We start from the raw sequence: 26,686 nt of genomic DNA, 5'->3' as shown, positions 1-26,686 counted from the left end.
TTTTGTTGTTTTTTTTTTTTTTTTTTTTTTTTTTTTTTTTTAATTCTGACTCTCCCTAACAGCAAATATTGATCAGATTACAAAAGTGACTATTAAAGTGTGAGTAGTTTGGTAGAAAAGAACACACTTCCCAGATCGTGTGTTTCTTCCTCTCGTAGGTACCAGCATATCCTGCACAGAAACCTCATTTATTTAGCTACGATTGCTGACGCAACGCCACCCAGCACGCAGAAGACCGTAGACTGACTGCACGTACGTGGACACGAGCAGCGATGCTTTAAGAATCTGTAGAAATACTTAGTTTAACTGAGTCCCATTTTGAGAGCTGAGACGGTGTGCTCTTGAAAGGCAGGTAAAAAGTCATCCACACTTTGTGAAAAACATGAATGTAGTTTTTGATGGAATAGGCTAGTTTTTTCCCCATTACTATAAGCAGAATTAAGGGTGATAATTATCATACTCCCATTTTCCCTTTGAAAAACTCCACGTAGCGTACTTCTGAAAACAGCCTGTTTGTCGGTACAGCACTAGCAGAGGTGCCTTTGGAGGACTCCTGCTGTCTCACTGAAGCAGAATACCGGGGTAAGCGTTTAGCTGGGTAACTCCTGACGCCAGCACGATGAAGCCAGTCAGACATTGCCATGTGCATAAGCGATAGACTGCTTTGTATCTATCTTGTATCATAGGAATTGTGCCTAATAAACAAAAGATGTTCTTTGTAAATTATGGATTAATGTAACATGTTAAAGGAACAGCTCAGTGATTTAGTGAAATAAAAATGTTAACTTTTCTAGGAAAGACGGGACCGTTGCATAACTTGGAGCAATGAAGTGCAAGGCAGGAATCAAGCCTATTATAAAGGCTGCGTGTTTGCCCTAGTTGTGTCAAGACTTCTTGCTTGAAGTGCTCTGTACTGCAGACTGTAAACAAGTACATTCTTGCATAATCAAAATGGATTCGTGCGCTTCCTGGGTATTTGTCAGCATTTACGGTCAGCCGTGTGCTTACTCGCACACACCTCAGATAGGGCGTTTCAGCAGCACGAATAACATCATAGCCTCGATAATAGTCCTGGCGGGGCACAGGAGGAGTTTGCTTTTTGCTCCCTACCATCAAAACTATTTACTCCCACTGCTAAAAATGCAAGTAACTTGGGTTTGGCAAGGTTCACCGGCACTGCTCACTCAGAGGCACTGCTAGGGCATTTTCCGTGTCACGGTCTTCGGTGCAGCCCACTTGAAGAAGTAGCCTTAAAGATGCTTCAGGTTGTACAGTGCATAAAGTTCATTTTATAGGATGAGGCAGTAAGTAGGCAGTTGACAATTTTCAAACTGTTAAATAAGCCCATGTTAATGAAATAAGATCTTTGTTTACAAACCAAAGTTACAGTTTAAGGTGCTGCTCATTTTCAGCAAGGTGCATATTTTAAACAGGTATGACCTATTAAATGTATATCTTTAATAAAGCAAATAGTTTACTTTTACAGAAGCTTTAAAATACAAAATGTACAGTTCCAGTTCAGAAGCGTTAGCTATTCACAAGAAGCACTGCAATAAGGGTAAGTTAACTAAGCACCAAACCCTTGCACTCGGCAGTGTAAGTGAAGTTTAATGGCAAGACTCGTTTGCCAAGTGCAACAATTCTTAAAATCACCAGTGTTCAGAACAATCGGAAGCAAAGGACAGAGTAGCACCTACGTGGTCAGAATGCAGACAAACTGTCTTGGTTTTCACAATTCGCTTCTGTAGGTCCAGAAACTTGCCGGCATTTGTAATTATGGATAAACTGCGAAAACTAGAGCAGGAATTTTGGCACTTGTTAGAAAGAGTTCAAAATGAAGTGTTTTCATTAACTTCCATTTTGGTCTTAGTATGAATAAGCGGTAAGTACAACCAAATTTAGGATTTAATGTTAGATCTAAATGACAAGATTTAGGAAACTCAAAACCAGTCATCAAGTTAAATAACCACTAACATTTTCAGCAGAGGGTTTTCAAAATTATAGTAGTACAGACCATTAACAATTTACAGACAGAAGCCACACTGATTGTGCAAAGCACGTTACTGTAAAAAGTCTATGTACAGCAAACAAATCTTTGTAAACATGGTAAGTATGAAGTCTCAGAAAACATGGTGACAATATCATAAATACAGGCAACATTGGCATCCTCAAACAGCACAAAAGGTAACAATCTGGGCCTGCAAATAGAGCCCGTCACCATACAAACAAAAACGGTGGATGGGTTTTAAATACCCAAATGCTTAATAGTTTTAGTGTTGTGTATACTTTTTATTTATATATATATAATGTATTTATTTTTTGGTATCTTTAGATATAGATGTACTTCGTTTGTAAAAACAAAAACAACAAATGTGCTTTATCTTCATTGAAAAATTATGTAGTTAGAACTAATAACCCATTTTACTAGTAGTTAACGTATTAGAATGATATGACTTAAGAAAAATACAAAAATAAGATTAATACTGTCAAAACTCTTATACCAGAAAATATTGTGGTTTTTAGACTCTTTCAAAGATGAAATATGAAAATTTAAATAAGCTCTAACTATATAAAGAATCTTCTGTAATCTCAATTAATATACAGCGGGATAGCTATACATATATTTACCATTGTTCTTCAATTTTTAAGCACCAGTCACTCTCCCGGATCCACTTTGGTTGGAAGATTATTCCTAATTCCACAGGTTCACTTAATGGCACATATTGACTGCAAATAATTACTTTATCCTTTTAAAAAAAATAATGTTCTTCTAACTAACTGCTACCCCCCGTTTCAGTTCAGTATCTTCTGAGCCAGCTCACAATTTTTAATCAACTGTAGCATCCGAAATAAGACTTTAAATATATGCGAGTAGTCTTTCAGGCTATGCTTTCACACGCTTAAGGAGCACTGTGTGGATAATGCCTTTGGCCAAACGAAGCAGTAAGAAATGGTGTGTTTATGAGAACCAGCGTCCCATTATCCACACAGATGCCGTCTGCTTTAGCAGCGCAGGTAACGCTTGTGACACAAGGTTGAGTGGTTCTGCTGATCTTTACTTAGAGTAAGGAAACTACCACAAAACTCAATTTCGCAACTGTTTGTGCAGCAGTTCCGTAACGAACTCACTTGTGTGGCACACGAAAAGCTGCCCCGGGCCACTGATGGGGAATACAAAGGCTTTACAGCCCGTCCGTTAGAAATTTAAACACAGTGTTGAGCAAAGTGACCGCTATGCATTTGCTTCAACATAGTCGATGTGTTTCAGTAAGATGTGTAACTATAAATCTATATGAAAAATAGCTATAAAATACAGTGTTTCTCGTATGGTAGTCCTTCAGCAGTTCTTTTAAAAAAAAGGTTTTGAAAGTAAAGGCAATATACACATTTTTAAAAGCATTTCTACATCACAGTTTTGGGCTGTTTCATGTACATCAAACAAACATATTGGCCGCATTTGCTCAGCACTGTAAATCACAATTCAAGAGTTTGCAGATCTCACCCAAACCCCCTCAATTCCCTATTTAATGAGAGAAACAGGATATAGCCAATACACAACTGAGAAACAAAGTATACGTAGCACGTCTGGCCCTGCGCCGCATCTTCCCCTGTGAGAAGCTGTTAGTACTGATGCAGGTAAGACGGTCTGCGTTCGTGCTTTACTGGGAAAGATTTAAAGCCCTTATTCATCTGTTTGTGCTGGGGAGCCTGCGGCTGCGACGGCTGCTGCTGCGCGTAGGCGAAGTTGGAGGAGATGGCGGCGGCGGGGGCACAGTCGCTGGCTGCCGCCCACACGGGTGACTGGAGGATCTGCATGGTGTCGCCCCACTGGCCGGCGGGGCCGCTCAGCGGGTACAGGGAGGTGCTCTGGCTGGGCAGCGTGTTGGTGACCGAGGACGCGTGCTGCCAGGGCGCCTTCGGAGGCCAGGTTTTGGTTTTATTGTCCTGAGAAAACGAGAGTAGTCGGGTTGGGGTTTCTTGTTTGAGTACCAAAACACTTCTTTTCGGAGACAATGCGTAATCCCCTCCGTCAGGCACTCCCAGAAAATTAATTTAGGTTTGACAGTAGAACCGATGCATATATATACAGCATTCCCAATTCTTAAAACCCCTGCCTGTTGAAAAACTTTATTCACTTCACCACATTTGCTTGACACATAGTAGCCCCGCTCTACGTCCCATTTCCAGCAAGACAGATGACAACTCTGGTGATACTTCAATTTTCTCTGCACAGACAATTACTGGCACATGTCAGGCATGATCTCTCAGGCCAAAAGTTGCTGTCTGCTTCAGGGCGAGACACTCTTGCCCTTGATAGAGATAGGCGATTCCAATTTTAAACTTTAAACTCGGAAACTTTGATAAAAGCAGCTAGTGCTACTGGAGTGCAGAGGGTGCGGGTTTCGCCGAGGCAGGCAACCTGGAGGTACCGGTGCTGTTCTAGCCGTTTCCTGGTGTAAACCACCCCAAAATGCAAACAGGAGGAATGACTACGCAAAGCCATTTCCAGCTTACCTGATTACGGTCATCTGCTGCAGAGAGCAGAGGTGGCGATGGCAGCGTACTGGGTTCCTGTTCGCCACTACTGTGTTTTCTGCCCAAAAAGAGAGTGATGTTTACTTTTTTTTAAAAAATGAGTCACCCACATTAATCCACCACTGACATACACCATTCTGTAGTTTCAGTCTGTCAGACTTGACAGCCTAGATTGTGTACTGACGTTTCGTGTCATTGCGTGTATTTTTGCTCAGTACCGGTAAAAGAGGCAACACGGAAAGGAATCCATTACTGAGCGCTGTCAGGGGCTTGACGGCCCAGTACTGCGCTGAGCTACAGCTTCAGCAACACACGCGTCTCTGCAGAGCTGGAAGGAAGGTGGGCTAGTCTTTTGCCCACTTTGAAGAAATCTGCCTTTTTTTTTTTTTTCCGTTATTTTTTAAAGTATCTTTTCTGAAGTAACTCTACAGACAAGAAAAATGAAACAGTTTAGCATGTGAAACATCTGCTGCAGCGCTGTGACTTCGCTGACAAAAAATGGTACATCTTTGGTTTAAATTTGTGACCTGATATCAAATAGAATCCTTCACCACATGTGCATTCTGGAAGGGGTTTTTTTCCTTTTTTTTTTTTTTTTTTTTTTCTTTTTTTGGGGGCAGGCTTAGATTAAAGCAAAATCTTTTATCCCTTCATTTAAAAAAATAAAAATAAAAATCAGCACGCTCCAACCATCAGGCCTCCAGAGGTGAGCAGTCCTTCACAGGTCAGCTTTAGGACACTCGACCCTTTTGCCTTCTCTTACTGTGGAGTTTCAGCTACGGTCTTTGTCAGGCCCTCCCCTGTACAATGGTTTTCTTCCTAGAACTAACCTAAGACAGCAGCACTGTTACTTCAGTCCAAGTTTTTATTTAATGAGGCACAAACTCTGGGAACTTCCTTCTGCTCTGCTTTTCCGAACACTACATAAAGCACAGGCTTTTGGTCTTCTTGCTTCCCGATCGGTCTCTCGATAGCGGGGGGCGTGGCAGATTAATTCACCCGTTACACGCTTACTGCGTTTTCCTTCCCTGCTGCTTTTTTAAAAATCACAAATAATTACTGCTTCTTCTGTGCCTGCTTATTAGATAGCTCTCTTCCACTAATTTCAATTTAGCATTTATTGAAGCTCAATTCCTGTGCCCTCTCTATAAAGTCTTAGTAAATGCAAAAATTCAGAAAACAGCTCCTCTTCTGGTCAGTTCCTTTCAACCCGTGTGCCTTAGTTTCACCTTCAGCACCAGTGTACTCCCTTTCTGGCAACGCACGTCAGCTATCCAGGGATAACCGGCAGGAAACACCCACTGACTTTCTCCCGCCACCAAAAAGCAGAGAGAATCTTTCATCTAAATGTATTGACTCTAAATTATCCTGTGATCTAAACAGTAAGGTGATATTTGGCCAAAGAACCAGCTTATTTTATTTTTAGAAAAGGCTTTGAAAAATAGTTTGAGAATGATCCCGGACTGGAATTTGATTGGTTTCATATTTCATCTTGTGTCTCTTATTCTCTTAATCTATGGAATCACTGAGGTTCCAAAGGTACCGAGCTTCCGGCTCTTCAGAAAGGCAGAAAGTAACTGTTGTGATTTGTACTACTGCTTTAAGTGGATCGGTCATAGCTGAGAACGCTGGCTCAGTTACCTTACTAAGCTTAGCTATGAACGCAGTTAACCCTCCTCTTCATGTTATCGGAAATAAAGGCCCAAACAGGCGTGTATTTACAATTACTAAAGCAGCTGTGTGGGTAAGGCGAGACAGAAGTCTACACGATGTTATTATCCGCAGTATTTCTTGAGTGCCACAAAGTCGCAGCAGAACCCAGGAAACAGGAACTTGCAGGATCAAAGTGCACCGGGTGAGGGACAGGACAAAGCCGCCTGAAGCACGCAGCTGAGCCCACCGATTCAGAGATGGCCTCTAAGGCCTCAGTAGTTCAGAAAGAAGCGTCATCCAAAATGGATTACCTTGCAAGAGGGAAAGCATCAGATCTTTTCTAGACATGCTGAATTTCAGCTAAAAACTGGCTATTTGCACAGACGCTAGTTAGTTTGAGATGACAGCTACTAATACAACTCAGTCTGGGCATCCCTGGCATTAACGTCAGATACACCATACACTGATCATATCGTCAGTGTTTCATACCTCACTGACGTTTGTACAGCTTCGTCTTATTGGCAGCAGCTTCCTTGGTGTGGCTACTCAAAGTATCAAAAAACCCCAGACGCTTAGGAAGCGGTATGTATTTCTGTGTGTTTTGCTCACCTTCTCTGCTTTACAGCAGCAACAAGGTCTGGCCCTGAGAACATGGAGAACAAGCTGTCCCCGTTAGCTGAGGAGGTCTCGTCACTGGAGCTGGCAGAGTCTCCTTGATTACCAGACCAGCTATTTGTCACATCGCTGCAAGATAAAGAGTTGTATTAGTCCTCGTACCTGGAGCGCCTGGGGCAGGCCCTGCCCCCGGTCAGTCGCGCTGGGTCTGTGTCACAGGCGGTACCGCGGGAGACAAAGACACTTCAATACTTTGTGAAATGTACCAGTAGTACAAACACTTTCACTTCTTTACTCCCGAGTAACATGTCACTGCTTTGTCTCTTACAGTCGCTTCATATAAAATTTACCAAATGAATGATATAAATGAAAAGTGCCTCTCCTGGTCAGGAAGGAGAAACAAACGACGGGTTTGGGATCTCTAAACAGTTGACGTGTACCGCAAAGCTGAGCGAGGACACAAACTCATCCCAGTGGTTTTTAGCCAGCTTGGGAATCACAGTGGTTACATCACGGACGTGTGGACAGAGGATTCTGAAATACCTCTGTTGTAATAAACAGCTACAGTTTGGAAGAGATGAAGAACTACTAACATACTGGCTGCAAGGTACTGTGACATGCCTTATAGAAGCCAGATTAGGCGGCTAAAATCTGGAAAGCTGAATTGTCAGGCGCTGCAACTTTCATAGCATTGCTCTTCATCAAAACTAGGTCTTAAAGGTTTTCAAAATACTGAAACAAACCCCTTTTGAATGGATCTGTGCTATAAATTCCTTATTTCCTCTGTCGGAGTCGAAGTTGGTGTATGTTCCACTCCAAAGCAGACACCAAACCCGTGTCAGTGCTTCAGCCTCAGTGACGCAGGAAGGGCTCCCATCTCTCACTCTTGACATAATGAAGTGCAGCTTTCACAGATGCAGCAGCAATTGGAAAAAAACACCCAGTATTCCCCGTTCTGCCACGTTTGAGTGTAAAACAGAGCCATATACAATAGAAACACATAGCCTGCCGCATCTCTTACCCTTCTGTGAAATACTCAGGGAAGGGCCAGGTTTTATGAGGATCATCAGGGAGGGGCCAGTTGCTGCGCGTGGTGCTCGGGCGACGGACGTGCTGTGCTTGCCGTTTTTGTTGCATAGCCTGGTTGACCCCAGCAACATAGCGGGCAAATTCTGGATCAGAGCCAACTGAATAAAAGAGACCAAGAAGTCAGTTGCTGACATTCAGCTATTTCTACAGCAATCATCCCCCTCATCCAATCCTTTACGCTTGACCATACCCCACAACAGAAAATTCCCTCACTGACAGTAAGCGCCAGACGACAGTTGATACCTCCTCATGGAGCAGCGGAGAACACCGAATGCAAAATGTTTTTGAGAAATAGATCCGTGCCATGGCGGATAACAATTCTCCCAGGGAAGTACACCTGCCCCTTGCAGTCCACCAGGGGAATCGTATTTGTCACCAGGATCACGTCTGTACACGGAGAGGTCCCCTACCCCATCAGCAGACACTGACAGAATTAGAGCCTGCACGTTTATCCAAGCTCAGAGGAAAAGAGCATACCAATTATTATCCCTGATTCCAGATTGCGACATGATTTCCAGCTGCGTTGTGATCCTGCCTACTTCCACGAAGCAGTGTCAAACTGACCGTATTAGAACATACGGCCCAGAAATTACCTGTGCCCTACGGAAACTAGACAACAACTTCAAAAACATTCTGATCCTGATCTGCAAAATACTTCAAAATAAGATTGATATTTACATAAAAAAAGGTAATTCTTAAAAATAAAAATTCTTCCAGAGTGCTTTCTATGTCCCAAGCATCTGGTACATGATAAACCTGATCTTGAGCAGACACGGCAAAAACCTTAATCCAAATGTGTTTTAAAAGCTCAGTTGATCAGAGCAAATAATTCACGTATTAAAAAGAATGCTGTTATGAGTCAGGGTAATTGCGCTTCCACAGCTTCTCACTCTTTTTGCCTTTTTTTTTTTGTGAGGGAAAACTTTGCAATCTGCCTGGATTTATGGCAAGTGTCTAGACTACACGCGGAGTGACTGCAGCAGGCAGCACAGCGCTACTGCCTCGCTGCTCTCAGCTTTACACGAGGAGTGATGACGGAAGAAGATGCAAGAAGCACGCGGAGCTGGGAGAGCAGGAGTCAGTCTGTGGGAGGTGTCCCTACCTTCCATTTGGCATTTGGAGGAGAAGTTCCCTCCTTTTCATTTGGCACATTCAGAAAAGAGCAGCTCTGCAATATTTTGTTGGATGCACATTAAAACAACAATGAAGAGAATAACCTTCGTTTCTACACTTTCTTTATTATATAAGCAAGGGACAGAGCAGCTATCCCACAGCTGCGCAGGAGCAGAATACTCCCACTAACACTCATTCTCCTTGAGAAACAGCTTCACTTCAACTGAAGCTGCGGCTGGAAGCCAGACAGATCCTCAGGTCCCGGTTCAGATTCGAGAGGGCATGCAGGGCTTTTCCCTGTAGATGGCATTAAGTGTGAAATTACTCTCCTATTCAAAATAGCGACTTGTGATGATTTTTACCTCAATAAAAACATATCAGGTAAACAGCTATTTATCAGATGTTTTTTATTTTATTCTTCAACATCTGTGAAAATAATGCAAAAGACCTGGGGATATCAAGGGTCCTTCTACTCGCTCTTACAACAACATTCCTTCATCAAGTTCTTCCAGATGATAAAAGTAGTGCAAAATACATTTTTGGTAGCTAGTTAAGTCTTTGACATGAAAAGCCATCAATTTTATAAATTCTTAATTAGCAGATTTGCATCTGAAAAGAAACATCATTTTCAGGCTCTAAGAATATTTATCCAAAAAGTAATGCCATTTGTTTCAAATGACAAATGTAAAAGTCCTAAGACAGTTTGGAAATGAAGAAGTGTTTTGTGTTGTAAAGCTTTCAGTACCACACTAACTACAGCTTAAAATGGAAATTCCTTCATCACAGCTCAACCTGGCAAGTTATATGAAGAAAAGCTATCTTTCCAAAGGAAAAAACTATTTGATTGGAGGGGGGTTTGTTTTGTTTTTTTTTTTAAACCCCAGATCTGTGGAAAATATTGTCCCCTTAAACTGTAGTAACTTGTACCTTAATCCACAGAGCACCAACTTCACTATGTCACCTTTTCAGAGTATCACTTTCAAAGTCCCTGATATTCGTCATGTCGAATGGAACAAACCAAGTAGCTTGATGTAGATCGCAAGGAGAATACTACAGACATGTAAAGGATTCAAAATCCTACAATTCCCAGTCCTTCATACATACGCATTTTTTTGGCTAACACATAGATGTGTTCGGTGCTTGGTGGAAATAATTTTATCCTTCCTTAACGGCTGTACCAGTCCTGAAGTACATACCATAAGTCCATCTAAATAAGGTGATGCTAATTCAGACTTACAATTGGTAAGAAGCTTTTGATAGCGTAACTACGGTGCCTATTTTTGCTTTATAAACTCCACTAGTTTATCAATTAAGTTGTCAACATAACTATCAAAATTATGAGACAAATGAGCTGGTTTCTGAGATGCCTACGCAGTCCAAACACACACGCACGTGCAAATCAGTGTGGGAAAAGGATTCCTGGTTTGGGAAAAGGTTTTCCTGTTCTTGTGCTGCCTCTCTCCAGGCACTTTTCATAAACGCACACTGCAAAGTTTCTGTAGCTATGTTCCAGGCCAACAGAAATTTATTTACGAGAGAACAGATTTGTAAGTTGTTCTTCATACTACCGTCAGAAGAATTCATTAATCTCCTCTTAGACTCCACAGTCAATTTCATAGTCTTTAGCTATTTGCTTTTAGCTATAAAATTTTATCTGACTTCGTCTCTGTCAATAATCCCTCTACATCTACAATTTATTGGTGGTTCAGACACATCTGGCAAACCACACGGCACTTGCTCTTTAGTCTCTAACCCTGTGGCATCGGAGCCTTTCACTGCAGGAACAGCAGTGGAACAGGAACCAGCGCGACTCCCACGGAACTGCAGAGATACGGGAAGATGCAACCCAGCCGTACCTCCAGACTGCAAGACTGGTAAAGAGCAGGAAGGATCGTTTTGGGGAGAGGTAAAATATGTATGTTCAAGAGTTTGGTTTTAAACGATTTTAGAAATTAACAATAGGAGGAACATCATCTGTAAGTATCTGTTTCAGTACTTCGATGTGGTCCATACAGGAAAGGTGAGAACTCCTACAAATGGGACAAGAAACAAGGAATTTGTTCGCATTTCATTAATAAATGAGAAGTTGCTTGTACTGTAGTTCACCCTCTGTTAAAAAAAAGAGAAGAGGCATACGTACGAACACCTGCTTGCCTTTGTAAGCAGCCCAGCATCCGGTGCATAGCGCGAGACGACAGCGGTTATTGCTAGCAATATTGAACAGTATTCTTTGTAAAAGGACTCTCATAAAAAACATAATAAAGGAAAAGACACACACCTGCAGGGTCAAAAGGCAGAATTTCTCCCAACATCCCAAACACTCCATCAGTTTGGTCACGATTTGGCCATGTGTTGTTTCTAGGTCCTTGTGGTTTCTGTCCTAACATCTCTGACATCATATTGTCCATATAGCTGCTCACAAGACCCAAGCTGTACAAATCGGAGCTTAAATCTGAAAAACCAGGGTTGTTCCACTGGTTTATATGAGACAATCCTGCCCCGACAGCTTGGACCGGCTGCTGCGAAGAGTTAGTCAGCCATTTGGCAGGTACGCGTTGCTGTGGTCCAATAGGTTGAAGTAAGTGTTGGTAATACTGCATTTGCTGCTGCTGCTGCTTTTGTGACTGCTGTTGCTGTGACAAGCCCTGCTGAGAAGGATGCAGTGGTGTGTGAGAGACAGACTGCGGCTGCTGTTGTACTGTTCCTGATTTCTGCTCTGTTGCTGTAGAGGATGCAACAGAGTTCCTTCTTTTCACCATCGGAGAAGCCTGCTGGGATTTGCCCATGTTAAAACCAGACAAGAAATCGATAACATCCTGCATTTCTTGGTCAGTTGGTAAATTCATACCTTTGTCATCCTTGCCGTCATCCGGCTTGAAGAAGTTGTCCCGTCTTTCAACCAGAAACCCATTCACTAGCTGATTATTTGTGCTCTGAATCGACTGCAGCGGATCCGCGGTCCTCGGAAAATTACCAATGTTCAAGATGCTTTGTAACCGTGCATCTATGTTAGTGGGCATTTTAGCTTTCTCCTCTGAGTTGGAACTTATGAAGACATTTTTGGAAGGTGTATTGGGGATTGAATAACTTCCAGTATTACTTGTACTGGTGCAGGAAGTTTTTTTTGTAAACCGTGAAGTCAGTTTTGAGAACGTCTTTTGCAGACCACCTGAAGATTTGCTTCCATTTCCAGATGGCATGTCAACTTGATTCCCAAAGTCTGAGATTTCACGCTGTAACTGGATCTGAATACACGGCAAAGCTTGCTCCCTGCATCAACAAAAACACACGTATCAAACCACCTAATGCATAACGGAGTCGGTACTTTGGAGGAAAAGGTGTATTTGGGTAATAGCCAGTGGAAGAAACAAACCCAAAGGTTGCCAAGTTCATCAGCTACTTTTTATGGTAACAATGCAACTTATTACTAGTATTTGCAATAGCATTCACTACCTTCCATTTCTCAAGAAATTTTAATTGTGCTTCAATACCTAAATGGAGATTAATGTAATATAAATCAAGTTTTTTTCTAAGAGAGAAACAAATACTTCTGTACACTGGGATAAGTGCTGGTTTAAGATGACTGTTGTATCTCTGCATGGACCCACAAGGTACCTATGTAAACTACCGATTTCTCACTCTCGGTTTGACCCCTCCTGATGAACCGGTACCATCAAATCCCTCAGTACAGATCTTTCAACAATGACGGCTTTGTTTAAAGTAGGAAAGTAGAGCATGAGGCGCAAGAGGAGATGTACCTTCCTTCCTTCCACCTGTGTGTGTCAAACACGGCGGTATAGAGCACATCTACTAGTCCCAAAGTCTTCTCTGGATCCAGACTCCTCTGAAGCAAAGACATTGTTGCTGGATCTTCCTTCAGACACCTGCAATCATTAAGTTTAGGTTAAAAAATCAAAAATTTTCCCATGCTGGTCAGATAAAAGGCCAATTGATGCACCACTGCTGCTCCCACAGAGGTGCAACTGGTAAAGGCACCATACCATATGAATGCCTGAGGGCTGCTAAAGACTGCACCTGCAGCCCCAGTTTCTTTCTACTGCTAAATATACAATTAATCTAATGGTAAAATTAAGAGTTACATCATTTATTTTAAAATCACGATGAATGATTAGCTCTTTTGCCGAGCAGGTGTAATTCAGGCAGAGGCAAGAGCTAACAAATACACAAAGCCCACCTCTGGAAAGGAGGAAAGGGGCTGACCGGGTGCGCTCCGGAGCCCAGCGCCAGGAGCCAGCCCCCCGCCTGACAGATGCCCGGGGAAAGGACTCTGCATATCCCACCGCCTGGGGAAGATGGTACGGAGCTGGGAAGATGCAGGATTAGTGACTTTTCCTCATTAACAGCACAGAATCAGGACTGAATTTGAGGTGAAATCAGAATAACTTAAACCTAAATATTAGCACAATTGTCAAGTGCTTAAGGAGCCGCTCGAGCAGCCGAGGACAGAGGCACTCTCCCCATGTGTCAGCAGGCGGAGCTCTTCCAGAGCACACAAAGCCAGGCTCAGAGCCCAACACCTTATTTTGGTTCCTTCATACTAGCGCAATTCACATAAAGAGAACAGAGAAGTGCCAGTTCATACTCTATAGAAGAATTAAAGATGTATTTGGGTAAACAGACTATCAGTTGAGTCGTACTTCTGGACGTACCACTGGTACCATTAGTCACAGGCTCTCTCACGAAGGATTCGGATGAATGAGCTGCGTTGTACTGAAATTCTAACCCTGAGTACTCCCAAGTAAGAGGGAAAGGAAGCGTTCCAATTCCAAATCATTGTTTCAAAAGGAAAGAAATCCTCACCTAAACTGCAGATTAATCCTACCATTCTTTCCTAGGCAGGCAACTAAACTGGTAGGAATAGCGTCTCTCGGACCACAGAGTTCTGCGGCTCATGACAGCGCGGAAAGAACAGCTCAGTGCAGAAGGAGCTAAGGCTCTCATACTCATCTCAGCTAATTCCTGGCCTTCCTGAGGTAGCAGCTCTGAGGACCTGCCGGGGAGGAGCATAACAGCAATACTATTGGATTAATTTTTTTTTTAAAAAACCTTCTCCTTCATCATCAAGCTTTTGCTTTTTCTTCGAAAGTCTGTTTTAGTGCCCCAGCACTGCCTCTCTTCTGGTGCCTCCAGCAGAGGCAGCACGAGTACAAAGACAGCTGAAGTACAACTGCCAGTCTGTCAGCAACGGTGGCAGTCAAACAGCTCCAGATAAAGGAACTTAGGGAAGATACGCCGTAACTGCGTAGCAATCTCTCTTCCATTTGCACTGCGATATTCTTCCCTATATATTTCAGTCATAGCTATCAGTATAATCTGCAATACAGTATTTTTATTTACCAAGTTGATGGAACTTGCACCACAATTCTGGATCCTTCTAAACTTATCTGAGGAGCATACGCTTCTTTATTTTCAATCTGTGCCGTGTCCACAACCACCTAGCAGATAAAATGAAAAACAAAAGGGAAATGATTTTAAGAATTAGTTCTAGTTATTTTATCACCTCTGTAGTTAAGATGCAGGAGTCTCACCTCCCTGCCATGCTACAGGCACAAAAACCAACCAGATAAAACCAAATTAACTCACAAAATCATTTTAAGTTGACTTCTATTTTAATATCTAAAAAAGAGAAAGACTATAAAATGATTAGTTTGCTACAGTAACCTATATTTCAAGGACTTAATTCTTCTCAATTCCATAGTGTAATTATGCATCACTATGTAGTTACCAACTCTTTACCTAACAGCTGGGAGTTATCAGGGGCTTCGGATCACAGCCCCTACGTTTGAGAGGTTTGGCACTATTACTACTTTAATAGCTCCCAAAAACCTATTTATAAAAATATTTTAGATAATTTAACTGCAGTGCACGATACGGTGTAGACAAGCAGTATGTAGTCTGAAACTCTTCACATAGCTCACAATTCTTAACACCCCACTCCTCCTTTTAAGCTTACAAAATCCCACGCCAGGATTTCTGTATTCCACCTAATGGAACTGTGCTATTATTAATTCCCTTTTAAATAAAAAAGAGAAAAGTGACTGTTCAATTTGTTGAATTCTGAGCCTTCTGTAAGACATCATGAAGATATATGGAAGATGAAAGTCTTCAAAATTAACCTTCTGTCATGAACCTTTCTTTTTATGGAACTGAGAAGGAATGGATTCGCTTCAGCTTCATTTAAACTTTAATACCACTGATAGTAAGTTCCATATTTGGTTTGTGCTTTCTGTTGTTGTCCAGTCTGCATGGGTTGGCCTTTTTGATCATTTCCATAATTTCCTATTTTGGTCATGCTGAACCAGCAGCTTTTTGGCAGCAGTCAGCAGTTCTTGCTTCAGTGACTAGCAGATTAGCTGTGCCATTTATCCTTGAAATGGCAAAAGTCCTCCGGTATAAATACGCCTCAGGGGATATTACTGGCTCTTTTGCAATCATCCTACACTGGTTCTACTTCTAACTGGTTGTCTACTGCTGGTTATGAAGAAATGTGAAATATGAATACTGCTGAGAGTCTTTTCTCTCTCTCGCTCTGACCATCCAATGACACTTGAACACAACTATTGCCTGAGTTTATTCAAACTTGTAAAACGTGCCTAAGCACAGAGACAAAACGCCATGCTATTATGCACTCGAGAAAATGCCTCTCACTTAATAACAGGGCAACTCCATTACTTTTTTCCTTGTATTTGTACCATTTTAATTTTATGTAATTTAGTGACCTGTGAATCAGCTACACCGCAATTATAATTAGGATAAGGAGAGATGAACTTAGGAGTGATTTTTCTCAACTCCCAAGAAAAATACTGTCTGCAGCTCAGACCTGTAAGTCAGAACGACAGTTCTGATGTGTGCAGAGCCACATCAGCTCCCGGTAGTGGCGATAGTAGTGCCCGTGGTCTGGGCTTTGTTGGGGGTGATATTCTCCCCCCCCAATCTTTGTTTCTTCCCTTTAAAAAAAAAAGTTTTACATTTCTCAACATTTGGTCAGCGTTACAACATCTGGGATTACTAGGAGATTTAGTGCTTCTGCAACGCATGCTGGGTTTTGCTACAGAAAGATCTACTAGCACAAGAAAGGATGGCTGGAGACTCAGTTAAACCTCTTCATGGCTCTTCATAAGGCCAATTCAAAGTTTTATTTCCACTCATCTTCTCAATTCAATAATACACGTTGCTTTTATTCCAACACGGACATTTCTTCAGCTGACCCAAATCTGAAAATAAAATTCTTGATGTACATGCTAAGGTAAAACCTGAAAAACTGCACTTTTAAAAATTATTTCTTATGTTAAAAACCTGAAGCCTAAAATACCAATGCCAACTAAGTCACATCTCATTGCGCTTTCCACCCTTAATGAGTTCCTTCTGAAAAAGCACATGGCAAGACAAGCTAAAGATAGTGAGACTCTGAAGTAATGTTCCTTTTTAAATTTGGCATTTAAATGACAAATTTACACACAATTCTGAACTGATGCAGCCAGCTTAGTTTCTGAAAGCAGTAAACCAAAGACTATGTAACATCGTCCCATGATTCATTTATCCGAGTTCTACACAAAATAAACTTAAAATAAACACATTCTCCCTCCCTGCCTGGTGGGTGCTTAAAGCATAGCTTCCTGTGCATCAGACATCTATTGTTCTTGTTTTACAGGTGTTTCCTCTCTCATCTCCACCCAAAGAATGCTTCAGAGAAGCAAATTACAATTTCTCACCATCGCATGAGGCATACAAGCATAATTGAATCTTGTAAAAAATTATGGCACATAGTTTATAAAGAAAAACCTCAACCCTCACACCCTTCCAAATTGTAACAAATCAAAGTGCAAATGAACGAAGAAGAGAGAAGGCTTGCAGGTATTTTGTCATGTGTATAGCTCATTACTGCGTCTTTGAAGATAGAAACCTGCTACTTTCAGAACCTGGGGTTCATGCAAAAATCTTCGGAGACATTCATGATTCAACGCAAATAATATTCCTTCCATCAGCACTATCATTTGGGAGAATGTGTAAGTAAGTTTCATGCTGACAACTCTCAAAATGTTATGATAAACCCGAAGAATTATCAGCGCTTTAATTACCAGCAGGTCTAACTAGTTATGTCTAGACTGGGGGACACCCGGAGATTTCCAGACTCCCGAGTCCCAGTGTGCCTCGGGCCACTCCCCAGATCTCATCAGGGCAGGACTTGGGTGTGCACAACACTGACCCCCCCAGAAAGGGAACAGCAGGAGGTGCAGCACCCTCCGAGGCATTCCTCATCGAGACACTCGGGAGCCAAGAACTCTTCCTGAGTTACGGCACACTCCCATCGCACTGCTGAGAAACAGTTTCTTTCTTGGCCGCATTTCCTGTACCTCGCTGCTGACTCCCAGAATCCAGCCACGAACTATGGCAGCTGAAGACACAATCCCATTAAATTGTATTCTTTTTTCCAGTTCTTCTTGTATTTATTAATATTTAATACACATTTTCCTTGAAAACCTCTAAGTAGAAATTTGATCAATCCTACTATTCCACAGTCACTTTCTCTCCTTGCAGAGATACCACCGCCCTATGCCTCCCTGGAAAACTTCCTTACACAGAGTGGTTAATGCACGACCGCCTCCTGTCCTTAAATCCCAGTATCAGAGGGAAGGACTGATGGCAGGTGCACTGCTATTGTGATATTGATGGTCTGTCCCTTTCATTTTAGGTCTTCTTTACACAAAGAGTCAGTTGAATTCCAGTATGACTTGAAGCTACTTCTCTAACAGATATTTAATATTAAGTGAGTACCTAATATCTAGTATCAAAGGAACGCTAAAGTAGAAATATCTGACAAATTTGCTATTTACAATTTATCGTTCACCATTATTGGAGAAGCTATTAATGGTACCAAAATAATACATGGTTTAATGAACTAGGACAGAAGGTCAAAGTCATTTAATCAGCTGTGTGATTTGTTTGAAAAATGTGGTATTTACAAAGTAAGTCGCAATACGGATCCTTTCATCAGAAATTACAATTAGTTCTGAAGTCCTGATGGCCTGCCATCACCTTGAACAAATAATCGGGTTATGAATCAACAAGAAGCATTTAGCTCATTGTATGTTAAAGATGAGTCAGAGAACACTTGACAGAAACTATCAGAGGCTACGGTGTACCTTTATGCTTGCATTTCCTCCTATCATCTTACATTCTGGCCCCCATTTTATTTGTCCAGTCAAACGAAAATTCATGGTAGTCCAAAAAATACATGTCATGAATGAACACTTTTATTAAGTGAAGAGATTGCAGTAAGTAGTTATGGGAGCACAAATACATTTTCTTATCAGAGTATGTTCCAAGCATATATTTTTAGCAGCTGTTTAGACAGTGTAAAATCCAGGGGGTTTGTTTCTAAAGACCACAAATATCTACAGCAAGGTACTGAATTGCTCTGTCCTCTGTTGCAGATGTCAGGCAGACATCTGTACTTAGTGCAGAGGACTCCGGGTCTACATTGGGCAGGAAACCCAGCTTCCATTCAAAGCAGAGTGGAAATGAAAAACGACATTTTTCAAAGCTAATCCGAGAGAAGTAAGGGGAAGAGGTGTTTCTTTTTAACACGGTCATCTATAGATTTGAAAAAATCTATTTCACTATGAATTAGGAGTTTTGTTTCTTGCGCACTCTCTAATAACAGAGACTACGAAGTACACAGTACAGTCCTCTGCTCCTGCCAGCTACAGATACCATCTACAAACTTGCACTCTAGGAGGACACATTCTGCTCATAAATCAAGTTAGCTGAAGTGTTAAAAAATGGAGAAACCCGAAAGTAAGACATTGGAAAATAATTTCCAAACTCTTTAAAATATCTTGTTTCTCTTCAGGATGTTTAAGTAGCCCTTTTTTCGCTAAGCCTATTTGTAGTCACTTACCAGTCCAGCTTGGCCAAATAACAATTGCACAGCAGTTTTGCAGGCTCCTCGCCAAGTGGAAGGGCAAACCTGATTCAGGACTTCAGTAACAGGAGAGTCATCCCGTGGTGTAAGTCCATTATGGCACCCTGCTTCCTTAATCAGCTGCAGCATTGTGTGCTGAAAAGGCATTAAAACTTTGTCATATTAAACATGTGATTTGTAAATGTTAACACCAATCCTTCCATATGTATTTATCATTATTCTACACGTTTTTCAAACAACTATAATGTCTGTTACCTCTGAACAGTCTTGTATAACTAGAAGAGCTCAACTGCAGAACAGAAATACGGAAGACCTTCTCTGCTATCTGGAACACAATACTCCTCCAAAATCATAAAGAGTATTTTTGCTTATATTCTCGCAAAATGGTTTAATCAAAACTACAAAAAGCACTGCAAAACCAACAGAAAAGCAGCATTTTGAGCTGTGGATTGTTTCAACTCTTTCAGGATTAAGGAACTGGGCTTATCTTAAAAAAAAAAAAGTGAAAATGCTGATTAAAATTGCCTAAATTCCTTCTGAATGGACATCTTTTCCATTCCTTTATACTGAAAACACAATTAACTTCTCTACAACTTAAAATTACTTCTAAAAATTGATTGAAGTTTGTAAGAAGACACTAAAAGGAGCACTGTTATAAAATATTTTTTCAAGTACCTCCCTTAGCACTAGGATGGTCTGGACCAGATGTATTTTGGCTCCGAAGAAGATAAAAGTTCTGAAGTGCATCACCTGGTTGGAGCATCTGTAAGGGGTCACTCTCCTCTGCACTCGACACCTAACCCACCTATTTTCAGAAAGTTCATAAAAGCTTCATCACCTCCTAGACGTCTATGCTTCTCTCAGACTGGACGGAATTTGCCCAGGTGGTTAAAGCGTTATCAGAAGCAGGCATGGACCAACAATGTTATCAACATCATGTTTCCACAGGAAGTCAGGCTAAAAATACGCACTTTTAAATACAAGTTTGGCACTGAACTTCTACTGCAGTTGTTCCCTGAATTTTAATGAGTTCTACTCTTATTTTATTTTTTTTTCTCTCCCTCCCCCCGCCCTCCTGTGGTTAGATTCAGGGTTATTACCGTTTTCAGCTTCAGGTTTTCTGCTGCAGATTCATTAAAGGATATTCCTTTCAGAAAATGTGATCCTATCTGGACAGGTACAGTGGGCAGTTCACACTGAATTGGCTGAGGTGGAGTCTGTCTCCTTCCTGTTTGCTGGGCTTCAGCTTCACTGCAACAGCCCTGAGATATAAAGCAACAGATTAATTAGAAGAAATGAAGACATTAGAAAACCTAGTATGAGTCAATTTTTTTTTATTTTTTTTTTCCAAATAGTTATTTTCAAGGTGTGGAGAGATGAAAGAGAGCAGGTTTAGCAGAGCCTACCTGAAGACTCGCTTCAATAGCTTTTGGGTTCAAGTGGAAGCCAGCCTTCATTGCATATTCACAATGGCCCAGACTCTCCAAAGCCACCTTGTAAGCCTGACACGAAACAAAAAGTTGAGATAGAACAGGCGTAACAGCAAGTGAACACGCACACAGTCATTGTGTCTGGAAACATATATAACAATTGTTGCATGGAGTTGCCCTACTCGGTTCTACGGCACACACACATGTATCATAGGATTCCAATACTGTCAAATTCTCATATTCTCAAATACCTCACGGCTGCCTGTGGTATGCGTTTCTACAGTAATATACTCCTTCCCTGCTTCGCTCCTTGGCCCGCTGACTGTACTACCTGCACGTGAAAGCAGCAGACTTTAAAAACTCACCTGCAAAGCACTGTCAATTTTCATGTTTAGCTCTTTGAGCTGATGTTCAGGGATTGCCACACTCTGTGAGCAGAAAAGTTGCTGAACTTCAATTCCTGCCAAACATCCATCACAGCCTCTTTCTCGCAGTCGAGATGTGGCCTGTAATGTAAAATAAAAATCCAGAGTAAAGAGGTCCAGGTCAAGCTTAATTAAATTTTAAAAAGAGAAAAAGAAAAAAACACCACGGAGTTTGAAACATTATAAAGGAGATGAGAAGCAGCACCTGGTGGAAAGGATCTGGAGGAGATTATTTATTACAGCTTATTAAACCTCTGCTGCTACTTTGAACCTACAAGTCTGACGTAATTCCTATGGCATATAGGTGTTGGCTAGCAACTTAGCTCAACATTGTTTGCTGTTACTATTTCAGCTCCCTCTCCAGACTAAGGATCCTGTTACACCGGCCACATGATGACTGTGGTTATCAGAGGAGGGACTTACAACTTCAACAGAAAGGGTATTGCGTGCCACAGAAACAGAAGATACATTTACTCATGTGTACAAACACTCCTGTGTACAGAAGATCTATTTTATAAAATTAAGGGCGATTACTGCGGTGCAATTTGAGAAGAGCCACACAACACTCAGACCAACTCAGCAGAGCAAGAGAATAGCTTTATGTAATATGATTTTGAAAAATAAGAAATACGAAAAGCCAAATATCTAGTTTTCACTGTAAAACATTACACTACTTAGCAGGGTAAAACAAATAGAAGCCTACTCTTAACTGCACTCAAGGCCTCAGCTACAACCTCTTTTTCAGTCTCGGAGGGAGCCTTGCTGTAAAGCAGGATGTCCAAACCGGGGGTGTTTGGTAGCCGCCAGGCAGACACATTGCACACCTCATCGACACATACAAAATTACAGTGTTTTCCAAGTGAAAATCTGAAAAAGCAATAGTTTTGAGCTACTGACAAAGCATCATCATAAACTTTATTCTGCAATAGCAGTGTATTCTCCTGCCAAAGAGGCTGATTTTATATGGAAATAATGGATAGAGTAACTTCTATTGTTATTCTGGAACTAGGGAGAATCTGTATTTTTCTCTTCTCCCAATGTATGTTTATTAAAGGATTAGATTAGTGTAATACTTGTACTAAACTCTATTTTGAAATACAGGTTTCATTAACAGAAATAGCTGATTTGGCTTGTTAAGGTGGTAAAAAAAGAAAGTTAAGATCCCACATTCTACAAATTTAAGTTTAATTTTAACCACATTTTAAACAAACTTGACAGCAATTGCAGGGCAGTTCTAGAAATCGTAACACAGTTTTAAGGAACTAAGTATACTAAACAAAAATAACTACTTTTATGCAAAAGGAGTAAAGCTATACCAGGATTAGACCTGTTACAATTATCTGTAATACACCTAACGGACTCCCAAATCCCTATTGCATCCAATGAAATAAACTTATGCTGCAGTAAAAATTACAGGCAACTCCTCTGCATGCATAGTTTTAAAGGAAACCCGTTTGCTTTCATACACCTTGCAGATGCCAGTTGACAAATGGAAACCTTGACAAGATTTCCAGTCAGTATGATTAACATGCCTGTGTGGGCTGCCAAATTTGACTTCAAAAGCAGATGCTCCAAGTTACGTGAATTTAAGGGAACTGGGCACTTGGTGTTTGAATCCATTTTGGTCTACGAGTCTGCAGGCTTTGACAGTGCAAGGGAAAGAAAAAAAGCTCATACAGTTATTTTTCTCTGTAGAGGACCTTTTTCGGCAGGAAAAGTAAGCACTCCACAGAGGGTGTTTGTGAAAATCCAAGTCCAGAGAGTGGTACATTTAAGTAATACCATTAACATTCCACCAACTGATGGATCAAGCAACATCAAGCTTAACAGCACGAAGGCAAAAGTGTTAACAGTTACCGTAAAGATTTTTAAGTATAAAACAGAATTCATGCTCAAAATTAAAGAGACATAGACCTTATCTAAATTATATTTCATCACAATTTTGCTTTGTTTTTGCAAAGGCTTGTTGCATGAGGTTTTTTTCAAATGCCCTCTGTCTGCCAAACCACATTTGAACGTTAATTCATTACCAATAAAAAAAGCTGTCTCCACTGTTTGTGCACTTATGTACAATCATATCACCAAGGAAACTTTACACAGAACAAAGACAGTACAATCACCATATACGTGAAACAAGTTTTAGCATCTGAAATTAACTGCACCATGCCCCCCGCCTTCGAATGTAGCATGTCTTTAAAATCAGAGATTTTCTTCCTTTACTAGGGCATCCAGCTGGAATTTAGGTTTCACTAAATATAACTGGCATTTCACTAAATATAGTGCCACTACAGTAAGACCGCCGTACCTCTGCCGCTCCTCTCCATGATCTTATTGCATCTTCTAGCTCATTTGTGGGGCTTACATTTGAGGCTCCAGCCCCACTAACATTCTTTCTCTCCTGTGCCACAGCTTCAGCAAAGCAAGAGTGCGCCACTGGCTGGACCTTCTGCAACGCTTGTGACAGGAACTGGAAGTGGACCTGCATCACCGTCAAGAAACATCGCCCCAGTACCTGCGGGAGAAGAAACAAACCACTTTCAAGCAAATAGAAGATTTCACAGAAGTTTCCCTTCTTTCTTTTTGTTCAGCGTTTGGGGTAAGGAATTAAGCTAAACTCAGATCTTTTTTATTAAAATAACACTTCAGATATGTAACCATTTACTTAAAATAAGGTAAATGGTAAGTGAGCATTGGTTTCCATGAATTAAGGGGAGATCAGACTGATACCATATCCTTTTCACTTCTGCACTCAAGCTACGGTTATTTGAAGAATGAAAAGCTTGTTAAGTTACTTAGCAATATCGAGCACACGAAACAATACAACAATGGGAGTAGCGTATGAACACAAGGACAAAGTCAACAGCAAGCCCCACTTGTACAGAGCTAGCTGAATTTATGCTTAAACAAACAAAAAAAATCCAAATCATTGTAAAACATTATCATAAAAATCAGAAAAGTTTAATCCAGCAGTTTATCTTCCAAGCAGAGCAATAACCGGTCATAAGCATGAAAAACATTTAGCCCCATAATACAGGGGCAACACAGTGCCGTTTTCGGAATACAATAGTGACTGCAGAATGCACGCACAAAGTTGCAGCCCTGTCACTCGCATTGTCTGACAGGAACTGCTAACGCTGGCACAAATCTGCTCTTCAGAGTATTTCTCTGAACTGGGTCATGTAGCGCGCCCGAGGAGAGCCCGAGGAGAGCCCGGGACGCGAAGGGGTGCCGGGCTGAGGGCAGGGAAGGGCGCCCGCCTCGGCCAGCCGCAGCTGGGCTCTGCCGCCTGCACCTCTGTGCCCCGCACCTCTCCACCCCCGTTCATCTCCCTCTCTCGTACCCACGCTAATGAGAATTACGACCAAAGACAGACACGTGCCCCAGTTACTATAAAGGAAAACCAAACAGGTCGCGCAGACGGCGTATTTAGGTGTGGAAGAACAGACGGGAGCGCAGCCGCCCAGAAGGAGAGCGCGCGGAGCAAGGCGGCAGGAACAGGGGGGCTCCGGCCACCTCCAGGGCCACGCTCCCCGCGGCGGAGGAGAGCTTACAACACAGCCTAAGCAGAAGGCAGCAGAGAAGCGAGTGTTCTCCAAATTACTGTAGAAAGTATTTAAAAGCTATTCAAAGCGTTTTGTTTCTTCTATGGAGTTTGTCACGGAGAGTGGTTTAAAATGTATGTTTGACTTTGATTTATTAAAAAAGACTCAACTTGAATTCCATTTTAGGAATAATTCATAAAATACACAGATAATGTACAAAGCCGCCGTGCCTTGGAGCAAATAAATCATCTGGCTTATTTTCAGCTACATTCTTCTGGAATAAAAATATTCAGACACAATGATCTTGCTGGCAAGGCTCTGCAGTCACACGAACAGTTATATGCATTAACTATCTACTTCAGAAGAACCAGTGGTGGCAATGCTTTTTTCCACTGCATCCGGACTCCTTTTGACATTCCATTCTGGTTCAATCACTTCCCTTCTTTGTACGAGGCATAAAATTAAACATTTTTGGTACTTTGACTGACCTCTGAAAGTGGAATTGCCTTATTAAAAAGGCAGCCAGCAAATGATAAAGTGAATAAAACTCCAACTTTCTGGCGATAAGATTAGAAAGATTCACAAGGAAAGTGCAGGAAAAGACAACTGGCTATCTGAGTATTTCTGTGTATGAAGAATGCAGTTCTCAGGGGAAGAAGAAACTAGGACTCATTAAGAATTCCAAGCCGATTAAGTTTCAAAGAATATTTAAGGTACAGAGGTTGAAGTTTCCCCTGCCTGGGAATAATGCTCAAAATAAACAAATGATTTCGTTTTTAAGTGGCAGCACACAACATTCCTAGTATCATTTACAATATTAAACAGTAACGATAAATAGTAACATCTGCTTTACTGAACTTCTCTTTTGTTTGAAAAATAATCTATTTGCGTCTTCCTCAGAAATGGGTAAGGATGCTTTTAACTGCTTAAATAAAATTCAAGTGGTGGAGGATTTCTGCACTGTCAAACACTCACTGTAGAGGCCAAACTCGCTTAAAGTTCACTTCATAAGGATTTTCTTCCAAAGAGCTGAATCTGTCTTAACTGTGGGAAAGAACGACCGCCACCAGTGTAACAAATAGAGGCAGGGTTGGCCAGCAGTTACCGAAGTGGGTAAAGCAATATACTACATCGCTTGCTGCAAAATCTGCACAACATTAGCATATGGATGCATTTTTATCACAGACACACCACCATCTCTTTTTCAAGTTTATTTCTCCCTACTTTCCACATGTGGAAGCATGTGAGTCTCCTGCTTTAGACCATACTAAGAACAAACTAAACCTAGAGACTACATAGTAATCAAAGATGAACTGGAATCATCAGGGGTGTCAACTAGTAAGTTCTTCTTGATCCATTTCTTAGAATAATTTCTATTGCATATACAATGAGGTCTTCAGCTTGCAAACCATTTGTCCCAAGAAACACAGCTCTAGCACCTTGGCCTTCCTAACCCGTTACCAGGTAGGAGAGCTACCTATCTTGGCAGCTGAATAACCTTACCCACGGGAAACCGTATTCCTGTTTAGGCAGTTGGAAGCAATGGGACTGTTTGGTGACGTCTCACGTCAGACTTCCTTGTCTCCGAAACAGGTTATGAGTTTAATCAAACTGGTTACGTACAAAAGGAGCATCAGGTGGAGAGGCAGTGTGCAGTCACTCTGTCCCGTATTACCCTCCTCAGGGGGACACACAGTCACCTTTGGGATATTTTGCTGGACAAAGTGCACAGGTAAAATTGCCAGATTTCACTGCTGAACAGTGATGCTATGCAAATCCCGGGGCAAACAGATCTTATACAACAGATTCTTTAAAACAGAACACTACCACTAATAAAGTTAGCAAATAACCAGTGTCAGCCTTCCAAACTTGGTACAAACACTGACATGCAGTTCCAAGTAGCATTTTATGTAGTAGTATTTCTTTTTCTCTTTTTCCCTTTTTTTTTTTTTTTGGGGGGGGGGGTATTTCCCTAAACAAACAAAACCCTCAAAACCCCAAAACACCATTATGTGCTTATTCAGTGGTTTCCCACTACTCTCATTTCCCTTAGCAGAGTTCTTAATGGCTTTGGTAACGGTAAGCCCTGTGCACAACCTGCCTACCCACTGAAGAGACCAGATGAAAGTAGCAATATAATGAAGTTAACAACGCGATATGACTCAGACTGGTGTAGCAGATTATGAGATAACCCCCGTTCCCACATATTACTGAAAGTGGGCAGAATATTATTCATTTTTACTATGTAGCAATGCCCTGCAATTCGGAAGAATGATCTCATGACCAAAACACCTCCAAGGGAAGACACTATCCTGCTCATTGAAAGAGAGTTACCTA

General features: G+C 41.4%; 2 protein-coding genes across 2 annotated transcripts in view; one reads left to right on the top strand and one right to left on the bottom strand.

The window, feature by feature from the left end:
* SS18L2 (synovial sarcoma translocation gene on chromosome 18-like 2) overlaps positions 1-246 on the top strand; it is a 1,203-nt gene extending 957 nt beyond the window's left edge. The window contains exon 2 of the mRNA XM_009881406.1: positions 159-246. Coding sequence (XP_009879708.1) covers positions 159-246 — 88 coding nt within the window. The remainder of the gene's footprint in view (positions 1-158) is intronic.
* Positions 247-3,621: 3,375 nt separating this feature from the next.
* Positions 3,622-26,686, bottom strand: part of KIAA0355 (KIAA0355 ortholog) — a 28,722-nt gene continuing 5,657 nt past the window's right edge. Inside the window, exons 2-13 of the mRNA XM_009881380.1 lie at positions 23,113-23,319; positions 20,748-20,888; positions 20,359-20,454; positions 20,053-20,214; positions 18,929-19,087; positions 14,365-14,462; positions 12,765-12,890; positions 11,285-12,276; positions 7,826-7,991; positions 6,799-6,933; positions 4,516-4,594; positions 3,622-3,945 (exon numbers count right to left, since the gene is read on the bottom strand). Of these exons, the coding sequence (XP_009879682.1) occupies positions 3,622-3,945; positions 4,516-4,594; positions 6,799-6,933; positions 7,826-7,991; positions 11,285-12,276; positions 12,765-12,890; positions 14,365-14,462; positions 18,929-19,087; positions 20,053-20,214; positions 20,359-20,454; positions 20,748-20,888; positions 23,113-23,319 (2,685 nt within the window). The remainder of the gene's footprint in view (positions 3,946-4,515; positions 4,595-6,798; positions 6,934-7,825; positions 7,992-11,284; positions 12,277-12,764; positions 12,891-14,364; positions 14,463-18,928; positions 19,088-20,052; positions 20,215-20,358; positions 20,455-20,747; positions 20,889-23,112; positions 23,320-26,686) is intronic.

This window comes from Charadrius vociferus, unplaced genomic scaffold, assembly GCF_000708025.1.
Source record: "Charadrius vociferus isolate BGI_N301 unplaced genomic scaffold, ASM70802v2 scaffold553, whole genome shotgun sequence".
NCBI lineage: Eukaryota > Metazoa > Chordata > Aves > Charadriiformes > Charadriidae > Charadrius > Charadrius vociferus.
The sequence above is the reverse complement of the archived record's forward strand: the minus strand, read 5'-3'. Positions and strand labels throughout refer to the sequence as shown.